This window comes from Sorex araneus, chromosome 5 (genome assembly GCF_027595985.1).
Source record: "Sorex araneus isolate mSorAra2 chromosome 5, mSorAra2.pri, whole genome shotgun sequence".
NCBI classification, from domain to species: Eukaryota; Metazoa; Chordata; class Mammalia; order Eulipotyphla; family Soricidae; genus Sorex; species Sorex araneus.
The window spans coordinates 34364542-34386206 of record NC_073306.1 but is presented as its reverse complement, the minus strand read 5'-3'; the positions used below and the strand labels follow the sequence as shown (position 1 = coordinate 34386206).

General features: G+C 59.1%; 1 protein-coding gene across 1 annotated transcript; it reads right to left on the bottom strand.

Annotated features, from left to right (window-relative positions):
- Positions 1-1688: 1688 nt before the first annotated feature.
- On the bottom strand, positions 1689-21558 carry P3H1 (prolyl 3-hydroxylase 1). The gene is made up of 15 exons (XM_004614294.2): positions 21031-21558; positions 16778-16930; positions 13993-14182; positions 13260-13391; positions 11509-11648; positions 7237-7326; positions 7006-7058; positions 6763-6884; positions 5059-5186; positions 4659-4754; positions 4211-4361; positions 3332-3449; positions 2586-2661; positions 2317-2457; positions 1689-2112 (listed from the first exon to the last, which is right to left on the bottom strand). The coding sequence occupies exons 1-15, from the start codon at positions 21490-21492 to the stop codon at positions 1981-1983; spliced, it is 2184 nt and encodes a 727-aa protein (XP_004614351.2). The 5' UTR covers positions 21493-21558; the 3' UTR covers positions 1689-1980.
- Between the last annotated feature and the right edge of the window lie 107 nt (positions 21559-21665).

The following is a 21665-nucleotide window of genomic DNA, read 5'->3' as shown; positions in this document are numbered from 1 at the left end:
ACACACCTTGGGCAACCCCAAAATACAGTAACAGGGGCTGGAGCGATAGCACAGTGGGTAGGGCATTTGCCTTGCACGCAGCCGACCCAGGTTCAACTCCCAGCATCTCATATGGTCCCCCAAGCACCGCCAGGAGTAATTCCTGAGTGCATTAGCCACGTGTAACTCCTGTGCAACGCCGGGTGTGACACAAAAAGCAAAAAAAAAAACCACCAAAAACCATAATAAAATAATAATAATAATAATAATAATAATAGCCTCTGCCTTCATGGTCCATCAGTGTGTGTGAGGCAGAACACGTGACCCAGGCTGCTGGCCGGTTTGAATCCCTGGCACAGTGGATGTACCCGAGTATCACCAGGGGTTGCTCCTGGAGGGTGGCCGATGATGAGATTATCTGGCGCCGGCAGGAGGTGGCTTATGGGAGTGACCCCCCGGGACGCAGGAGACTGGGGGAAATGGGCAGAGGATCTCCGCTTCCGGGACCCCCTACTTAAAGGGCCTCAGTCTCTGGAGTTGGGGTGGACCGGGCGGAGCAGGTACCAGGCAAGCTGCCCTTCCGGGAGAGGGGACGGAGCATGCGCAGTGTAGGCGCTGCCCGGGGCTCCCAGCACACCCGCTGCTGACCCCGCCTGGGTAGAGGGCAGCGGGGGAGGCGCACTGTGGGATGGATGCCCCGGGCGGGCCCTCCTCTGCGCGCCAGCCTGAGGTTCCGCAGCACCACACGGGGGGGGGGGGGGGGCGTCGTACCAGCACCCGCCTCTCCGGTGCTGGCTGCAGAGAATGGGCTGGACCTGACTGACTGGGTCAGCCCCAGCAGGGGAGGGGACTGTGTCAAGCAACCCCCCCAACCCCCACCCCCCCCCACCCCCGTCTCCCGGAGGGAGGCACAGACAGCTGCTCCTCACACCAGAGGAGCCTCACGCGCCAGGCAGGGCTGGGGGACGCGCCGGCCAGGGCCACTCGGGAAAGTTTCCTCAGCACCATCTTCAGGGCACGGCACCTCCCAGAGCCCTGGCTGCATCCTCTTGTTTTCGTTTTTGGAGCTGACTCAGTGGTGCTCAAAGCATTCTCCTGTGCTCGGGGAGCACTCCTGGCACACGCAAGGGACTATACGGGATGCTGGGGACCAAACCCAGGTCGGCCCGTGTGCAAGGCAAGTGCCCTCCCTGCTGTACTACTGGTCCAGGCCCTCCCCCACTTTTTTTTTTTTTTGCTTTTTTGGGTCACACCCGGCGATGCACAGGGGTCACTCCTGGTTTTGCACTCAGGAATCACCCCTGGCAGTGCTCAGGGGACCATATGGGATGCTGGGAATCGAACCCGGGTCGGCCGTGTACAAGGCAAACGCCCTACCCGCTGTGCTATCGCTCCAGCCCCCCTCCCCCACTTTTTAAAACGTTGGGCCACAGCTGGCAGTGCTCAGGGGCTATGCCCTGGACAGGGGCCCCGGACACTGACCACAGCGTGGCCCGCGGGGCTGACATCTGCTTTCGGCTTGGAGAGAATTAATGGGCCCCCCATTCACCTCAGGCGTTCTTGGCTGTCCGCTTGGACAGCGGACAGGGCTGCAATCCTGACCACATGACAGCTCCAGGCCCCTGAGGCCACCTGCCCCAGCACTGTCACTGAGTGAGACCACGGGGGCGGGAAGGGTCTCTGTTCCCTTCCCTGTTTCCAGCACAAGCCCCAGAGTTAAAAAACACAGATTGTTTATTCGTTGGCTGTCGAACAAGACTTAAATACTGGGTGGCGGCCCAGAGCGCCACGAGGTCCAGGGAGTGGCTGACCACCATGTCCACTCCCCGAGCGGGCGGCTGTGTGGGGGGCGCCCTGGGGCCGCGTGGCAGGGGCCCCCCACTGCAGGCGCTGCTTCCCCCGGGGCCAGCTCCACAGTGTGGGGGGCCATCGGGCTGCGCCAAGGGGTCCCCACCACGGGGCCGAGGGGTCGGAGCGTCCGTCGCGGACAGCAGGATGCTGTCAGAGCTCATCCTTTGAGGCCTCTGTAGGCGTCGGGGGGTCCTGCCGTGCTTCGGGGGGCTGCTCCGGGGGAAGGTCCAGCTCCTCGGGGTTGAAGAGCATCTTCACCAGGTCGTCGGCCTGAACCCTGTCCTGCAAGGACCATGCCCTGCCCACTCAGCGGGCCCCCGGCCACTGGGCCCTGCTCTCTGCCGGAACCAGGGCGCCCCACACCCCATGCCTCACCCAGGGATGCCAGTGGCACCCCCAGGCCGGTGCGTCTGTGTCCGTGCCACTGGCTGGGGCAGGAGAGACGGGCGCAGGAGGGCCCCCCAGAGAGAGAAGCCGGGGACTCACCCGCTCGCTGTGTCGCGCGTCCAGGGTGAACCAGAGGGCGATGGCGCAGCGCTGCCCCCTGGTGACCGCCTTCACGCCGTGCGGGTTCTCGGAGCCAGACGAGAAGCCCACGGTCCTCCCGCACTGTGGCCGCACCTCTGCCTGCGCCGACACAGGACCCTCATTAGGGCCAGGGCCGGGGCGGCGCTCAGCCTGGCGTCCGCGGGCCGGGGCCGCAGGGAGAAGGCGGCCGGCCATGGGGAAGCAGATTCACTGTGCGCGCTACTCACCGTCACCGTCTTGGCATCGAGCTCGGTGAAGTAGAAGTCGCCCCCGTCAAAGTCTCCGTTCAGGTAGAGGATGGCACTGGGGGAGGAGGCCGCGTCTTGGCACCGCCCCCAGCCCCAGCCCCAGCCCCAGCGCCAACTGCTCTCAGCGGCGGCAGGAGGGACACTTTCCAGGAAGGAGAAGCTTCCAGAATCTTCTCTGCAGCCCAAAACACCACCCCCCACACCCCTGCCTCCACCCCTCCCGAAAGAGTCCCTCGTGCCTGCTCCTGCAGCACCCGCCCTCCACAGGGCTGCTCATCCCACTGCCTGCAGGGCTAGACCCTGAGAGCAGCTGGGCGGAAATCTGACTGCATGTACATGTACATGTGGGCATGCATGTGTGTGCACGTGTGGATAAATGTGTGTGCGTGTGCATATGTGCATGTCTGTGCATATGTGTGTACATGTGTACGTGCATGTGTGTATGTGTGTGCTCATGCATGTGTACATGTGTGTGGATGAATGTGTGCACATGTGCGTACATGTGTATAGGCATGTATGTGTGTATACATGTTTATATGTGCATGTGTGTGCATGCGTGGATGGATTGTGTGAGGGTGTGTATGTGCATGTGTGTGCACATGTGTGTATGTGCATGTGTGGGCATGTGTATGCATGTGCATGTGTATGCACGTGTGGACATGACTGTGTGCATGTGTGTACGTGTGTGCTCACATGCTGAGCGAGGTGAAGGTGGGCAGCTGCACCTGTAGTCACGGGCAGTGTAGGCGGGGGGCTCTTTGGTGCACTCGAGGGTCTCGGCGTTCAGGATGCAGTTGTCCACATGGACGGGGTGGCTGCTGTCCTTCCTCTCAGCCTGGGCCTCTGGAGCCAAGGAAGTGGGTTAGCAGGGGTCACCGCAGGGGCCACTGCAGCGCTCCTGTTGGTGGACGCGGGGCGGGGAGTGTCCCCAAAGGTACTGGGGTCTGCAGGAAGGGCCTGGGAGGAGAGGCCGCTCGGGCGGAGCCCCCAGCGCAGGAATCAGGACCACGGCAGCTCTGGGGAAGGCTCTCGGCGGGGTGAGCAGACGCGGCAAGCGGGGCTGGGCCCCACGGGGCACAGAGGGAGGCAGGGAGAGGAAAGCGGGAAGGAGGGGCCTGGGCAGGGGCTGGGCTGGCTCCCGGCCACACCTGAGGACGCAGACAGACACCGAGGTGAGCCCCAGTGGCCCCCACACCTCGCCCTGCCCCTCCGACCCGGCCCGCCTCCCTCCTCTGCCTGGTCCCGACTCCCAACCTGTCCCCAGCGGCGAGGCACACTGCGGACCTGGGTCATCCCAGTGTGGGCAGCGACTCCTGCTGCCCCGCCCCCGTGGCCTCAGCCGGTCTCTCCGTGCTCCTGGCTTCACGGCGTGCTCACACACATGCTGCTCCCGCCCCTCAGACCCCACACCCAGAATCGGAGCTGGGCCCCCGCCACAGAGCGGCCTTGAGTCACGTGAGTGTCACTGCTCAACTGCATCCCCACGAACCGCCTCCAGCCCCCGCATCCCACGCCAACGCCCCTCTCCAGGGCTGCAAGGAGAGCCCCGGGCCAGGGCTGGGAGAAGGGACCCGCTGCTGCTCCCCCCGCAGAGGGGCGCCCACCTTCGATGGCTGTGCGGCACACCAGGTGGGAGTAGGAGAAGTAGAGGGGGGTGTCCAGGCGGAAGTAGGACTCCATGACCCGCCGCACCTTCTCGGTCACGTTGTAGTACAGGTGGGCGCTCTGCAGCGGCACCTTCCCTTCCTGGCCCAGCTGCGAGAGGAGGAGCCGGTCAGCTGCCCCGAGTGAGCTGGGCTTCCCATGGAGCCCACCAGCCCCCCCTCCTCTGTCTCCCCTGCGCCCTGCTCCTTCCCGCCCCTACGTCTGCCTCGGGGCCAGCGCTCTCGAGAAAGCACTAGGTTTCCGGGGAGCAGGGGCCCCGCCAGGATCCCGGGGCCTCTGCAGCTGTGGCCCCAGGGACAGAGACCCCCCCACTCTCTATCTTGCCCACCCTCACCGCCCCCCGCTCCTGCTCCCCCCCCCACCCTGAAAGCCGAGCAGGGGCTCTACCGTGAGGGCCTTGAAGACGGTGACGCCGTAGAACTTTTCGTTGGGGGTGTGGGGGGAGGTCTGGCCCCGGTAGCCGTCTCCTGAAGTTGCTGCTGCCTACAAGCGCCCCCAGACAGGGTGCTGTCAGCCAGGGCTGCCGAGGGCCCCCGAAGAGGGGCCAGGTGCCCGCAGCAAGGGTGAGGCTGGCCTTGGCTACTAAGGGCACGGCAGTGGGGGGGGAGACAGGGGACAGGGGAGGCTGGGCTGGGGTGTGGCAGGGAGGGTGCAGGGGTGTGGGGCACTGCTGGAGGGGAAGGTCTGTGCATGGGGGAGGTATCTGCGTGGGAGGTGCAGGGCAGGGGTGCAGGGCAGGGTGGGGAGAGGCTGGGGGGAGGGGAGGGGGAGGGCCAGCGGCTCTCACATTGGTGAGTCTCTGCAGCTCCCGGCACTCGTCGTCGGAGAGGACCCCGTCCATCACCACCCTCTGGGAGCCGTTCAGGACCCTGGAGTTCATGGCCAGGCGGATGCCCTCGTAGAGCAGGGGGCCGCCTGCGGGGCCACGGCAGGCGGTCAGCGGGGCTCTGGGCTGACCCCTGAGACAGGCCCCTGCTGCCTGGCCCCGGGACACAGGGGCCCCAGCCTGGCCTCACTGCCCAGCTGCTGGCTGCAGAGTCTCCCCAGTCCTGGGGGACACGCCTGAGCACACCCCTAAGAAGGGGCCTTGCCCGAGACCTCGGCATGGTCCTAAGCCGCCCTGAGCCTTTTCCCAGAGTTACCGCCCCTCTGATGCAAAGAACAATAAAGCTTCCTCCTCCTTTTTTTTTTTTTTTTGGCTTTTTTGGATCATACCCAGGTGCTCAGGGGTTACTCCCATAATGCAGGCACATAGCGAATGCTTAGAATTTCAATGACCACCTCATCTTTACCATTCATCTAAAATAAGGGGCCGGGGCTGGAGTGATAGCACAGCAGGTAGGGCATTTGCCTTGCATGCGGCCGACCCGACCCGGGTTCGATTCCCAGCATCCCATATGGTCCCCTGAGCAACACCAGGGCTAATTCCTGAGTGCAAAGCCAAGAATAACCCCTGTTCATCACCGGATGTGACCCAAAAAAAGCAAAAAAATAAAATTAAATTAAAAAAATAAAATAAAATAAGGGGCCTGGGGGACAGTGGAGGTGAGGGCTCACACCTTGCTTGTGCCCAACCCCAGCCTGACCCCCCAGCACCACAAGTGAGAATCACAGGGTATAGTCCTGGGGGCCCCGAGCACTGCCACGGTGGCCCTGGGGGTCCCCAGCACCACAGGTCCTGAGCACTGATGGTCTGACCCAGTTGGCCAAATATCCCTGGGAGAGGTCCCAGGCCCCATTAAGTACCCCTTGGAAACTTGCCTCCCCCTATCCCCCGAAAAATGAGTAACTTTGAGGGCCGATCTGAGCTTTCCCTTGGCAGACACATGGGGAAGAGCATTCGAGGGAAGAAACAGCTGGGGGGAGGGGGGAGGAGCAGGGAAGGGGCAGGGAGGAGGGGGGAGGGGGAGGAGAGGCAGGGAGGAGGGGGACAGCCTCTGGCCTAGCAGTGGGGGGAAGGCAGGACAGACAGAGGGAGGTGGTGTCCGAGGGGCACACGTCACAGGGGCGACAGCAGAGCGGGCGCTGGACGGACAGCCGTGTCCGGAGGTGCTCACCGCAGGACGGGAACCTAGCCTGGGGCCCCTCCTGGGCCCGGAAGTATTATGCACCTTTGTTTTATTTGGTTTTGGGGCCACACGCTTATCCCTGACTCTGAGCCCAGGGTTCACTCCCATATGACGAAGAACAGATGGGATGCTGGGAATCGAACCCAGGTCATCAAGGCAAGTGCCCTCCTGGCTCTACCACCGCTCCAGGCTCCAGGGGTATTCTTTTTTGTCTTTCTTTGTCTCCCTTGTGGGGGTGTGAGAGGGAAAGGGTGGGGCCTCACCGTCAGTGCTCAGGGGGGCTCCTGGGGGTGGAACCAGGGTCGGCCGCATGCAAGGCAAGCGCCTTGATGGCTGGCCATGCTCTTAGCCCAGGACTGTTCTAGGCTAATTCTCGGTGCTCTTTGCAGAAGGAGGGGGCCCGGGGGCGCAGCCCCGCTCACCTTCCCGGGTCAGCCTGCTCACGTCCAGAGACTCCTTGGTCTTCTCCTCCACGAGGGTCTCGATCTCCTTCATGAGCTGGCCGATCTCCTGGGAGATGCGGACGGCGGTCTCCCTCTCCGACCTGCGACACGGCCGCTCTGAGCGCTGGACGGGGGTCTGGGCCCGCTCCCGCCCCGAGCGCCCCCCTCGCTGCGGGCCGCCGTCCCGTCTCCAACAGGCCTCCCCCAGCCACGGGACCTCACTTCTGTTTCTCTCGCAACCTCTTGGGAATCACCTCTTCGGGGGTCCATGAGTCCTACAGGCAGGTCAGGGGGGAACAAAGAGGCCCTGCGGGTCAGCCGCGTGACTGCGGACACCCCTGAGACATCTGTGAATTATGGCCCGTCCCTGATAGTCCCCTCCCCAGAGTCCTGAGGGTCCGCACACAGTACCTGTCCCAGCCGGCCCCCCACCCCGCACCCCCGCCCACTCACCGGGTCCACAAAGGGAATCCCGAAGGCGTCGTAGGCGAAGAAGAGCAGCCCCTTCTCCAGCAGGCTCCGCTGGCGGTACTCCCGGGCGCTCTGGGGACAGACGGGGAGGCAGCGCCCTGGCACCAGCCCTCCTGCCGGGGGGCCCTGCAGGCTCCCTCCCACCCATGTGGGCGAGCCTGCTCCCCAGACCGCCTCTGCACCCGAGGGTTCCTTGGCCTCATCCACCAGAGTCTGGGCCCCACTTCAAAGTGTGGCATGACCAGGCACCGCCCCCCCCCCGGGAAGGAAGCGGGTACCCTGCCGTCCACCTCTCCCTCCGCCCCGATGACGTCTGAGTGGAGAAACAAGGCATTCTCAGGAGACAAATACTCCTCCCGGGAGAATCCCTTCCTGACTTCTGCGGGAGTCGGGAGTCAAGGAAGAACCCTGAGTGCTGGGCCCCGGGGCTGGATACTGGGGCGTGCTGGACCTGCCCCCGGGGGTGGGCATGGGCCCCTCCGTTTACAAGGTGCAGAGGGGACCGCAGCTGGAGGGGGCAGAGCAGGGACCCGCCTTCAGCCCCCAGGGCCGTCCCAGCCTCGGGCCCGCCCGCCCCCTCCCTGGAGCCGGGCAGCTGCAGGAGGACGGCAGACTGGCACACTCAGAGGCGGCGCTGACCCCACGGGGACACTAAGTACCTTGGAGGGAAACTGCGTCCCCTAGGAGCCCTGCCAGCGTCCAAGCAGCAGGAAGAGGAAGGCAGAAAGAAGACACCGTCAGTTACAATCAGGGCTGAGAGCAGTGAGGGGCACGCGAGTGCCCGGGTCAGCCGCGTCGCCTGCCCAGCAGGGAGCGGCAGGTCTGCTCCCAGGTGTTCGAGGGCTCGGCCTCGGCCGGGAGGGAGTCTGGGCGCAGGCTCTTGCCTCGCAGGCAGGTGGCCCTCAGTCGACCGCCAACACCCCCTCAGGTCCCCCGAACACCATCAGGGTCCCTGAGCACTGCCGGGAGTAACCCAAACCCAGGCCCCCTAGCAAGAAGCTTGGCTCCTGCACCAAGTGAGGGGCTCGGTGAAGGTTTGGACTCTCCGGATCCACTTGCACCCCTCATTCTTTCACTGGGAGCCAGTGCGTGCCCGCCTGGTGCCAGGAACTGAAACAGCACTGGGGAGGAACAGAGACTTTGCACAGCACCACCAGTGGCCAGAGGCATCCCTGGGCGAGTCAGCTCACCACCCGGGGCCCCAATGAAAGAGCAGTGATTGGGCTGGAGCGATAGTACAGAGGGTAGGGCGTTTGCCTTGCACGCAGCCGACCCGGGTTCGATTCCCAGCATCCCATATGGTCCCCTGAGCACTTCCAGGGGTGATTCCTGAGTGCAGAGCCAGGAGTAACCCCTGTGCATCGCCGGGTGTGACCCCCTTTCACAAAAGCAAAATAAAATAAAATAAAATAAAAAATAAAGAGCAATGATGACTGGGGGCGGCTGGGATGGGCCAACCAGACCGCTGGTGCACACCAACGGGCTCGGGGCTGTGCCGGGGTCGGCACCTTGGTAGCCTCCTTCTCAGTGGGTGAGAGAGGGACCCTCGTGGAAATGGCAGAGCCACCACCTTTGCCTCGGCCCCAGACTTGCTCATACAAGACAAAGAGGCTGGGAGAAGAGCTGTCTCGCCAACACGGAGGGTCGCCCTCTAGTGGCCAAAGAGGAAAACCTCTTTTTCAGGTGGGTGGGGAGGACGTGGGGGATTTGAGAACTGGGAAGAATGGTTTTCTCTTCCAGGTGGGCGAGTGAGTGACACCCCCCCCCCATCTCACTGGGGTGCTGTGAAAAACAGAAACAGACAGACACCGAGGAATTCTGCAAAATCCAAAATACTGGGGCTGGAGTGATAGCACAGTGGATAGAGCATTTGCCTTGCATGCGGCCGACCCGGGTTCGATCTCCGGCATCCCATATGGGTGGTCTCCCAAGCACCGCCAGGAGTAATTCCTGAGTGCATGAGCCAGGAGTAACCCCTGAGCATCGCTGGGTGTGACCCAAAAAGCAAAAAAAAAAAAAAAAATCCAAACTACTGCCCACGTCAGAGAGGGCTGTTTCAACACCGAGGCCGTGGCCCCCCACGGGAAGCGTTTCTGCAGCACCAGCATCGTCCCAGGGAAGAGGACAGGTGGTTACCTGCTCCAGGGGGGGCTCTGGGGCCAGGCAGATGGCACCAGGGATGCGCCTCGCCTCTGAGGGGCACCTACTTGGGTATGAAGCACAGAGGGGTGGGAGCGAAAACATCACCCAGGTTCCACCTCCCCCTCCCCGCGCTCAGCCGCCCAGGGTAGCCGGTCCCCTCTGCCCCCAGCCCGGCACCCTCCACTCTGAGCGCCGGTCACCACCGTCCTCAAGCCATCAGGACAGGACACGCTGTGCCGCCCTGTGCCCCTGAGGCCTGGCATCGGCGGCTGGCTCAGTCCCCTCCACCGCCCTGCCAAGTACCGGGGACAACTGTCCAGGTATGTGTTCAGGCCGCGCTCAGCCTCTGTTCCTCCTGCAATCGCTCTCGGCTGCCTCTGGGCCCCCACACCCTGCAGGGCTTCTCCAGATTCCCACAGCAGCGTGCGAGTCCCACACGAGCTCCAGAACTCCGCACGCACCCGTCTGTGCCCGCCCTGCCCTGGGATCAGCCCGTCTCAGGCAGAGCAAAGGGGACCCACAGAGACGGCAGGCCGGAGTTTCCTACCAGTCTTTCCAGAAAGTTTACCACTTGAAATTTAAATGTATGAATGTTTTGTTCTGTTTTTTTTGTTTGTTTGTTTGTTTGTTTTGCTTTTTTGGTCACACCCAGCGATACCCTGGGGTTACTCCTGGCTCTGCACTCAGGAATTACCCCTGGCCGTGCTCAGGGGACCATATGGGATGCTGGGAATCGAACCCAGGTTGGCTGCATGCAAGGCAAACGCCCTACCTGCTGTGCTATCACTCCAGCCCCTGTTTTGTTCTGTTTTAAAAGGATATATGTATTGGAGTTGTAATAAAGTGGGTAGGGCACTTGCCTTGCAAGCAACTGGCCTGAGTTCAATCCCCAGCATTCCACAGGATCCCCTAACACACTCCCAAGCCCCCAGGAAGTGATCCCGGGTCAAAGAGCTGGAAGGAAGCCAGCTCTAAGCACCACTGGGTGTGACCTAAAATCCATAAGTAAATAATAAAACTAGGGGCTGGAGCAATAGTACAGAAGGTAGAGCGTCTGTCTTGCACGAGGCTGACCCAGGTTCGATCCCCTGCATCTCATATGGTCCCCTGAGCACCACCAGGGATAATTCCTGAGCACAGAGCCAGGAATGACCTCTGAGAGCATCTCCGGGTGTGACCCAAAAAGACCCCCTCCCCACACACACAAAAGCTATAAGGGAGCCAAAGAGTACAACTGGCAGGGCTCTTGCCTTGTATCCACTGACCCTGGGTCAATCCCTGGCATCCCATGTGGTTGCCGGAGCCCTGCTGGGAGTGATCCCTAAGCACAGAGCCAGGAGTAAGTTCTGGATATGGCTCCAAAACAAAATGATAAATCTTGGTCCAGAGGTTTCAAGTGTCAGAGGCGGGGTGCCAGCACGGGCAGACAGCAGGCCTGCGACTTTGCCAACTCAGACATCAGGCTTCGGGGCCCAGGTCCTGCTAGTTAGGGCTCAGCGCAGTCAGGCTTCCTCAGCTCTCCCATCCTTGAGCGACAGCTGGATCGAGCACCCACCCGGCCCAAGCACCCGGCAGCCCCAGCCCCCGAGGCTCCAGCTTGCCCTTCCAACAGCCCACAGTTTGCTCTTGGGTGGGATCGGCTGCCCGGTTATTTCTGGTTTGGCTTTGTTTCTCAGGAGGCCACGCCCAGTGCGACTCAGGGTTACCTCTGGCTCAGTGTTCCGGGGTCGCCCCCTAACAGTGCTTGGGGGACCACGTGGTGCCAGGGACCAAGCTGAGTCTCCTGCAGTCAAGCATCTGATGCAGCCCTTTACTCTTCTTCCCCACCCCCTTCCGCTGCTCTAGCCCTCTGAGCTGTCTCCTTGCCCCCCCCCCCCCCGATTACTCAAGACTCACCTCAAAGGGGAGTGGGGGGGCGGGGAAAGGGGGTAGGTGTGCCCAGAATGACAATATGGGGGGAAGGGCACTTGCTTTGCATGTGGCCGACCCGGGTTCCATCCCCAGTGCCCACAAGGCACATGGTTCCCCAAGCCTGCCAAGAGTGACTCCTGAGCACAGATCCAGGGGTCAGCCCCGAGCATCACCCAAAACAGCAACAACAGAAAGACTCACCTCACGGGGGCCAATGGATGCGGCCTCTTCTTCCCCCAGGGTGGCTGTGTAGTAAGCCAGATTCTGGTTCATCACCTCATCGTTGGGGAAGAAGAGAAGGTAGGTCTTGGCACACTCAATAGCTTGCGTGTAATTGCCAACTGCAAAGGGGGGAGAGAGGGCTGAGGGGAAAGCGTTCCGGGGCGCCAGGCCCAGCACAGGCACCCACTGCTTACAACACTGGCGGGTTTGGGGGGAGGAGTTTCACAGCACAGAATAGAATTTAAAGTGCTCAGGTACGGGGCTGGAGCAGTAGCACAGCGGAGGGCGTTTGCCTTGCACACAGCCAAACTGGGTTCGATTCCCAGCATCCCTGAGCTGGTTCCCTGAGCACTGCCAGGAGTAATTCCTGAGTGCAGAGCCAGGTATAACCCCTGAGCATTGCTGGGTGTGCCCCCCCACCAAAAAAAAAAAGATTAAAAATAATAACAATAGGGGACTGGAGCGATAACACAGCAGGTAGGGCATTTGCCTTGCACATGGCCAACCCAGGTTCGATTCCCAGCATCCCATATGGTCCCCCCAGGAGTAACCCCTCTGCAACACTGAGTGTGACACAAAAAGCAAAAACAACAACAACAAAAACAACAAAATAATAATAATAATAAAGTACTCAAATATCCGCAAGGTTGCCTAGTGCTGCAACAGAGAAGACTGAAATCTTCTGAGCATTCACATCTTTAAAAATTCGTAAGTGGGGCTAGAGTGATAGCACAGCATGTAGGGCGTTTGCCTTGCAAGAGGCAGACCTGAGTTCAATCCCCAGCATTGCCTATGGTCCCCCAAGCACCTCCAAGAGTAATTCCTGAGTGCAGAGCCAGGAGTAACCCCTGAACGACGCTGGGTGTGACCCACAAATAAAACAAAATAAATAAAATAAAAAGCCAGAGAGGTTTATTAAAAAAAAAAAAAATTCGTAAGTAATGTTGGGAGCCAGAGTGACAGTATAGCGGGTAGAGCCTTTGCCTCACATGTAACCTACCCTGATTCTTCCCCCAGGGTGGCTGTGTAGTAAGCCAAACTGGGTTCGATTCCCAGCATCCCAGATGGTCCCCTGAGCACTGCCAGGAGTGATCCCTGAGGGCAGAGTCAGGAGGAAGTCCTGAGCACCACTGGGAGTGGCCCCCAAAGAAAATAAAAATATTTATAATTAATATGATCCCTGGTCTCAATATTAGATCGGTTTCAGGCAGATTCAACCCACCTTCTTCTCCCTGTGGGTGCTCAAAAGTGGGGTGAGCATTACAGTCCCTGACACCTCTTTGTCAGAACTGCTTTGGTTCCAGGGAGCTGGAGCGACAGTACAAGGGGTCAGGCCTTGCACGTGGCTGATCCAGTATGCTCTGGCAGAATCCAGTATGCCCTGCCTGCAAACAGGCGGCCCTTGCCCCTGAGAGCATCAGCTCTCAGGGAGGAGCTGTGAAGGGCGGTGAGTGGGAGACCCACCCCTCCCCTTGCTGTGACTGAATTCAGAAGTAAAATCAGATTATAAATGCAACAGCAGGGAAGAGACAGACAGACAGTCTGTCCTGGCTTTGGGGAGCTGCGGGTGGCAGCCGCCTTGAGGAGCGCCCTGTAAGAAGTCCCCCAGGATCCCTGGGTCTCCCAGGGCCACAGCGGGGAGCTGAATGTAACAGGCTCAGAGGGCAAGAGCCCTTGCCCGCCTGGCTTCCGAGCCCAAAGGAAGAGGGCGAGGGGACGGCGGGACTTACTGTTATAGTACGCGAACTGCAAGTAATTATAATGTGATGGGAGGAAGTCTTCGAAGGGCTTCTCGCGGCTTGGGTGGGAGGCAAGCTCGGTGACGCAGCTCTGCTTGCAGCTGAGCACCTGCACGTAATGATCTGAAAGGAATCAGAGGCGGGGGCAGGACTCAGGGCCTGGTTAAGAGGAACAAGATCGGAGACTGCAGTGACAGTGCAGCGGGTAGGGTGCTTGCCTCGCACACGGCCCACCCGGGCGCCGTCCTCAGCATCCCACATGATCCGTACCTAGCTAGCCAGGAGTAACCCCTGAGCACCACTCTGTGTGACCTCCAACCCCCCCCCAAAAAAACAGATGCACGTGGTAGGGTCGGGGGGAGAGTACAGTTGGGACGGCACCGGCCATGCAGGCCGCCGACCCCCCCTGAAATGCCCAGCATCACGTATGTGCCCAGGAGCCCCTTCCAGGGGTCACTCCTGAGCACAGAGCCGGGACTGGCCTCAGGATACCACCGAGGATAGTGTGAAATAAAGTCAGAGGGGGTAGGACTGATAGAACAGCGGGTAGGGCATTTGCCTTGCACGCGGCCAACCCAGGTTCAACCCCCGGCATCCCATATGGTCCTCCAAGCACCACCAGGAGTAATTCCTGAGTGCAGAGCCAGGAGGAACCCCTGAGCATCGCCGGGGGTGGCCCAAGAGAAAAAAGAAAAGGGAGATAAAGAAGACGCCCGGCACGCACCCGTGATGGCCTGCAGCAGGTCGGCCCTGTACTCGAGGTAGTTGTAGCCGTCGTAGTCGTAGGGCCCCTCGCACAGGGCACGGCACTCCTCGTCCGCCAGGAAGTACTCGCGCAGCGCCGACTCCAGGTGGGGCAATGCCTCCCCGGGCTGCTCCTCCGAGTAGAGCCGCACGCCCAGCCGGAACTCGTGCTACTGGGAGGAGAGGGGGCTCAAGGCAGGCCGCCAGCGTGCCTTGGCACCCCCTCTAGTGAAGCAGGAGCGTGCTCGCTTCCTGACACTTGCACAGACAGGTGTAAAGATGCGAGGGGAGGGGACCCATAGCACATCGGGTGTGTGTGTGTGTGTGTGTGTGTGTGTGTGTGTGTGTGTGTGTGTGTGTGTGTGTGTGTGTGTGTAGGGGAAGGCGCTTGTCTTGCTGGAGGCCCGTAGCACAGCAGGTGTGTGTGTGTGTGTGTGTGTGTGTGTGTGTGTGTGTGTGTGTGTAGGGGGAGGCACTTGTCTTGCTGGCGGCCCATAGCACAGCGTGTGTGTGTATGTGTGTGTGTGTGTGTGTGTGTTAGGGGGAGGCGTTTGCCTTGCTGGCGGCCCACCAGGGTTGGATCCCTGACACCCCCTAGGGTCCTCTGAGCCTGCCAGGAGTGATCCCTGAGTGCAGAGCCAGGAACAACCCCTGAGCATTGCAGGGTGTGGCCCCAAACCAAAATCAAAACTAAATCCTTGGGGCAGTGTGCTAGTACAGTGGGTAGGGAACTTGCCTTGTTCGAGGGCTGACCCACCACACAGGGTCCCCAAACCCTGCCAGGGGTGGTCCCTAAGTGGGGAACTGGGAACCAGGAGTAAGTCCTGAGCACCACTGGTGTAGTCCCCAAAACAAAAGCAAGCAAAAATAAAACTCTCGGGGGGCTGGAGAGATAGCACAGCGGGTAGGGCGTTTGCCTTGCACGTGGCTGACCCGGGTTCAAATCCCAGCATCCCATATGGTCCCCTGAGCACCGCCAGGGGTAATTCCTGAGTGCAGAGCCAGGAGTAACCTCTGTGCATCGCCAGGTGTGACCCAAAAAGCAAAATTATAATAATAATAATAATAATAATAATAAATAAATAAAAGTCTCCGGTCAGAGACATAGCTCCACGAGCTGGGGTGCCTGTTCTGCACGCAGGAGCCCTGGGGTTGATCCTCGGCACCGCATGGTCTCCTGAACAGCACCAGGAGCGACCCCCGAGCACAGAGACCAAAGCCCAGAAGGAGAAGCGCGTAGACTCTCCAAAGTTAGAATGTGGTGCGGCCAGCTTGCCAGCAGTCGGGGCTGGCTAGGGCTGCCCCCGCTGACTGCAGACTCCAGACGTCTCTCCTGGGGCCCGGGTTCCATTCCTGGGGACAACAGCTATTTCATCTGTCACAGAATCATTTCAAACACATGCCCACATACTGGGACATGTACTGGGGTGATAGTACAGTGGGTAGGGCACTTGACTTTCATGGGGCCGACCTGGGTTTGACCCTCAGCACCACAAAGGGTCTTCCAATCCCCAGAAGGAGTGATCCCTGAGCACCCACCACTGGGTGTGGCCCCAAAACCAAATAAAATACACCCCCAAAAAAACTGTCTATAAGTTACTAGATGGATACAATTTTCTTTTTTTTTTTTCTGGGGGTGGGGTGGGCGGCTCCCAAGTCGGGCTCCCATTACACCTGGGACCAAGGAGCACCAGGGATTACACTCCGGGAATTAAGCTCGGGGCCTTTCCATGCCAGGCAGGCGCTCCAGCCTCTAAGCCAGCACCCTGGCCCTACACAGTTTACTTTTTTTTTTTCTGAAGTGGGGGCCCAAACCTGGGAGTCAGGGCTTACTCCTGGCTCTGTGTTCAGGGATCAACCTTGGTGGGGCCCAGGGGACCAGAGGAGGTGCTGGGGTGGGCCACATATAAAGAAGTGTCTTTCCCGCTACCCCATAGCTCCAGTTCAATTTACTCTTTTGTGTTTGTTTGTTTTTTTTTTTTTTTTTAGTTTTTGAGCTGTGCCGGTCGCTAATCCTGGCTCTGTGCTTAGGAATTCCTGATGGGGCTCAGGGACTCACACAAGGTGCCAGGGACTGAACTCAGGTCAGCCTTGCCAAGGCAAAGGCAAACGCCCTATCCGTTATACACTGTACTACCCCTCTAGCCCCGCCATTTACTCGTTTTTTTTTTTCTTTTTGAGTCACACCTGGCAATGCACAGGGGTTACTCCTGGTTCTACACTCAGGAATTACTCCTGGCAGTGCTCGGGAGACCATATGGGATGCTGGGAATCGAACCCGGGTCGGCCGCGTGCAAGGCAAACGCCCTACATGCTGTGCTATCGCTCCAGCCCCTGGCGATTTATTCTTTTTATTTTTTTATTTATTTTTATTTTTATTTTTTTGCTTTTTGGGTCACACCTGGCGATGCTCAGGGGTCACTCCTGGCTCTACACTCAGGAATCACACCTGGCGGTGCTCAGGGAACCATATGAGATGCTGGGAATCGAACCTGGGTCGGCTGCGTGTAAGGCAAACGCCCTACCCACTATGCTATTGCTCCAGCCCCATGGCAATTTATTCTTAATAGTCATTCGGGGGAGTTGTTGAGGTGGCACTGTCAGCTGTGCCCCTCCTCCAATAAAAAAGACCAAAACACCAACTACTGGTTTTCTTAAGGTGGCAGGACAATGGCTGATCTGCATTTCTCAATAACGATACACAGCTTCCGCCTAGTAAACGTCACTTTCAAGGGAGAGGCCGAGGGGAATTGCACGCTTTTCACCATGTGGGGTCTGGCCTCCAGGTCCCGGAAGTCATCCTCCTTCACCCCCGACATCCTCTGGTAGTAGTCCAGGTTCTGGCGCATCTCCTCGTGCTCCGGGTTCCCCACGAAGAAGGTGTGCGCGGCGGCGACCGCTTTCTCCAGCTTGTTTATCTACGAATGAAGCACAGGACCGTGACAGCCCCACCGTGCCGGTGTGTGTCCAGGCCTGCCGCCCACAGTACACGGGAAGCCCAGCCTTCCTGAGCCTCCCACTCGGGTGCTCGGCCCCAGAACACACACTGAGGGTGGGGAACCGCAGAGCAGAAATTCACCTGGGGCCTGGAGTGCCCTGGACTATCTTCCAAATAAAATGACGGGGGATCCCCCCAAATGACAGCAGGTCCCAGGGGCAACACTAACTTTACAGCAATGCCAATCAGTAAGGGACTGAGCGCCGTGGAACCCTGGTGGCCCAGACAACGTTCTCTCAAGATTCAACTGGAGTGACTGAGTTAGAGGAAGTCTAAGGCTCCAAAGACTCAGAAATAGGAGAGAAAGCGCAGTTAAGGAGAATTAACAATTAGACTATGCTTGAGGATTTGCCTAGGAGATAAATTCTTTTTTTTCATAAATGAAGTATTACCACGGGGCCCTGCTGGTAATATAATGGCACGAGGACCTGAACTAATTAATAGGCTAGTACTTGCCAGGCTAGTGCTTAAAGCCACCAACCCAACCTTTAGGCCCTGAAATTGTTTTTGATGCATTCAGAGAAAGACAGGAGTGCTGAAAAATCTCTAGGTTCCTATACAGCATCTATCACAGTGTCCTGATCAAAGCTCAGGAGGTTGAAACCAGGGGCTCAATAGAATTCCAAGAGGATAGTGAGGATAGTGAGATAGTGATCACATCACTAAGAAAACAATGCCTGGAGGAATCAGTCGGGATGGGAGATGCGTGCTGAAAGTAGATAATGGACCAAACATGATGACCTCTGTGTCTGTGTTGCAAGCCATGATGCCCAAAACTAGAGAGTGTGGTCTGCCATGGAGGCAGGGGGAGGGTGGGAAAGGGGGGTATACCCGGGATATTGGTGGTGGGGAATGTGCACTGGTGGAGGGATGGGTGATCATTGTGAGATTGTAACCCAAACATGAAAGCTCATAACTATCTCTCACAGTGATTCAATAATTTATTTTTTTTTCTTTTTGGGTCACACCCGGCGATGCACAGGGGTTACTCCTGGCTCATGCACTCAAGAATCACCCCAGCGATGCTCAGGGGACCATATGGGATGCTGGGAATCGAACCCAGGTCGGCCGCGTGCGAGGCAAACACCCTACCCAGTGTGCTATCACTCCAGCCCCTGATTCAATAAAATTTAAAAAGAGAGAGAGAGAGAGAGAGAGAGAGATCACAATGCCACGGGAATGCACCCCACTCAGCAATGCACCCGCATACCCAGCTCCAAATGCAGAATCCAGAGCACATCTGCCGGGAGAGATAGCTCAATGGACAGAGCATACTTTGCATGCAGAGGGGCCGGGTTCAAGCTCTCATCCCTGAGCACTGCCAGGAGTGGTCCCCAAAGCACGAAGCACAGAGTAGCCCTGGAACACTGCTGGGTGTAGCCCACCCTCCCCCAAAAAAGAATCTAAAGCAAATCAATGATGATTCAATGGTGAGCTAATGTTTTGTTTAGTGAAGTAAAATAGTTCTTATTGAAAGAAATTTAGAGAGGTGTGTGAGTGGAAAGAAACAGAGGGAATTGGGGCTTCTCCAGAGGGAGGGGGAACCAATGATCTAACTCTGGTTACCAGACCTGGGTCAAATCTAAGTTCACTCACTCACTCACTGGGGCTTCTCACAAGGCACTCAAAGTTCCTCTCTGAACTCAGCTCCTTAGTCCACTGGGCACCTGGAGCTAACACTCGGCCCCTCACAGGATGCTGGGAAGGCTAATGAGGTTGAAGTATGAGCAGCTTTTAACATATGCTGCTGGGCACATACCAAACATCAACAGATTTAGGCTGGCATTATTAGTACCCTGAAAATTATGTTCTCCTATTATTGGCACTATAGTTCACTGTGTCACTGTCACTGTCATCCTGTTGCTTATCGATTTGCTCGAGTGGGCACCAGTAATGTCTCCATTCATTCTAGCCCTGAGATTTTAGCAGCCTCTCCTTACTCGTCTTTCCCAACGATTGGAGGCTCTTTCAGGGTCAAGGGAATGAGACTGTATTTGGCATATCGAATACACCATGGGGAGCTTGCCAGGCTCTTCCGTGTCCCAGCTATTTGCTTACAAGAAATTAAATATAGTTACTATAGTTAACACACCCTAAACAAGCCACCTTAGTAACCCAAGGCTGGTAATCCCTCCTCAGGACCTCAGTCTCTTTAACTGCACTATTAGAGACCTTCTCAAGGGCAGGAGACAGTACAGAGGTTAAGGTACTTGCCTTGTATGTGGCTGCAGCCTAGACAATGGTTCAAATCCTGACACCACATATGGTCCTCTGAGAACCCCAAGTGTGGCCCCCACCAAAACAAACTTTGGGGGCCCAACAGTGGATAGGGCATTTGCCTCGCAAGTGGCCAACTGGGTTCAATCCCCGGCATCCCATATGGTCCTTCGAGCACCACCAGGAGTAATCCCTGAGCACAGAGCCAGGAGTAACCTCTGAGCATTGCTGGTGTGCACCCCCCAAAAAAAAATAACCCCCAAACCTCTGAAGTGTGTCCCTTTAGTTAGTGCATTTATCCCCCCACTCTGCCCCTCTGTGCCCTCACTCCTTTCTCCACACCAACCCTTCTTCCCTGAATCTGAGGGTCCTTCCCGCAAGCAGACCACACAGCTTATTTCCCCCAGGCCTGGCCACCACATTCTTCTCCTCGAGGCTTACCCGGCCCAGGCTCCCCGAGTTCATATTCTAAAACCATCCTGGCCAGCCCCTCTGGCGGCATTCAGGTTCTTTTGTTGCTGGGCCACACGGGGCAGTGCTCAGGACTTACTCCGTGCTCAGGGATCACTCTGAGCTGAGGGATCACTCTGCACAGGGCTCCACCACGTGGAGTACCGGGGATGGAACATGGGCCTGCCGCAGGCATGGTGAGCGCCCTACCTGCCGGACTGTCTCTCCAGCCCCTCCAGCGGCATTTAGGAAGCCCAGCTGTCCCTCATCCTTCAAGTCTCTAATGATTCTTGAGTCCATTTCTCCCTTTCCCTTTAGCAACTCTTACTACAGTGATTCCAAAAAGCAAGACAAAACAAAATACGATAATGGGAAATATTTTAATTAGCTGCACAAGAGTTGGAACTAGTGGGCATTCAATAAACACTGATCAGAAAACGTTAGAAGGCACAGCTGACCAGTGACCAGAGACACAGCCGGGTCAGTTATGTCGTTTCCCCTGAGTCACTGGGCAGAGTGGGGAACTGTGTGAGCATCTCACTGAGATGTGGAAATCCGAGACCTCCCAGAGATTCTCCACTCCTCTTCTTGGGCTGAATTAAACTACACATTCCATAGATACACTGCAGCACAGCCCCTTCTTCCCCTTCTCCGCCCCCAGTTACATGGGACCAATGGGCGCACTCACCTCCCAGGATACTGCTGGAATCTGGACAGATGCATTACTAAGTGCACGACACCGAAGACAGTGCCTGGTATCCCACCCAAGCCAGACTGCTTCGGATTCATATGTGCACTTGGGCTCAAGACAGTCTGGCATTCCTAAAACTGCTTATTTTCTGTGGAAACCTGACAGCCTTACCCAGAGGGTCCCCCACAGGGAGGAGCCAGACAGCCCCTACTGGCGACGTGGCAACCTCTCTTCCTGAGAGGCAGCCGCTGCGCGCGGGCCACCGGAGAAGTGTCTTTGGAAAAGGAAGCAGAAAGAGGCCTGTGCGGACAGATGCTAGCTTCTCACTCGGAAAGGATGCAACCGAACGGCAGACCCCGCCACTGGGCCGCCTTGGAGACGCTCCCCAGCCCCCGTGCGCCCGGAACGGGCCATCTGAGAGCGGCATGGTGGGTGTTGCGTCCCCCGCAACACCTTGAGTGTCATCGTTCGCCCCAGAGAAGCGGGCGAAGCAGGTCTTGGGGACGGGTCCCTGCCCGCCCGGGGTCCGACGGGAGCTGGCCCCCAGTCGGGAGCTGGCCACACTTCCCTGGAGCACCGCGCCCCTCCCCACCCCGGGCCACCCCCCTCCCGACCCCCAGGTCGCATGCAACCACGCCCAGGGGCGCCCGGCGGGTGTGCACCTTGAAGTAGGCGACCTGCAGGTAGTTGTAGGGGCTGCGCTTGCGGAACTCCAGCTCCAGCTCCTCGCTGAGCGCGTGGGCGGCCGGCGGCCCCAGGCAGCGGCGCAGGCAGGCGGCGCGGCGCAGCAGGCGCCCGAAGAAGCGCAGGTCGAGCAGGGCGGCGGCGCCCGCGGCCGGCCCGGGCGGCGGCGGCTCGGGCACCGGCCCCCACGGCAGCTCGGCGGCGCAGCGGCCCCGGCAGCGCCGGCGGAGGGCGCGCAGGGCGGCCCGCGAGCGCAGCGCGCGCTCCATGCCCAGCACCACGCCCGCCCAGTCCCCGCGCGCGTAGGCCGCGGTCCCCTCGGTGAAGAGCAGATCGGGCGCCCCCAGCTCCCACCCCGCCTCGGCCTCCATCTCCGCCTGCGCCGCCGCGGCGGTCACGGCCAGCAGCGTGGTCAGCAGCCTCAGCGCGCGCGCGGCCATCGCGCCTCCCTCGGACTTAACGGGACCCTGCTGGCCACCGCCACCGAGGCCGGAGCCCCACCCCGCCCCCGGGACGGCCCCGCCCCAGTGAGGCCCCGCCCCCGTAGCAGCCACGCCCCCATTGGGCGGCTGGCGCATGCCCAGAAGCCCTGCTCCGACCTTATTTGCATTGC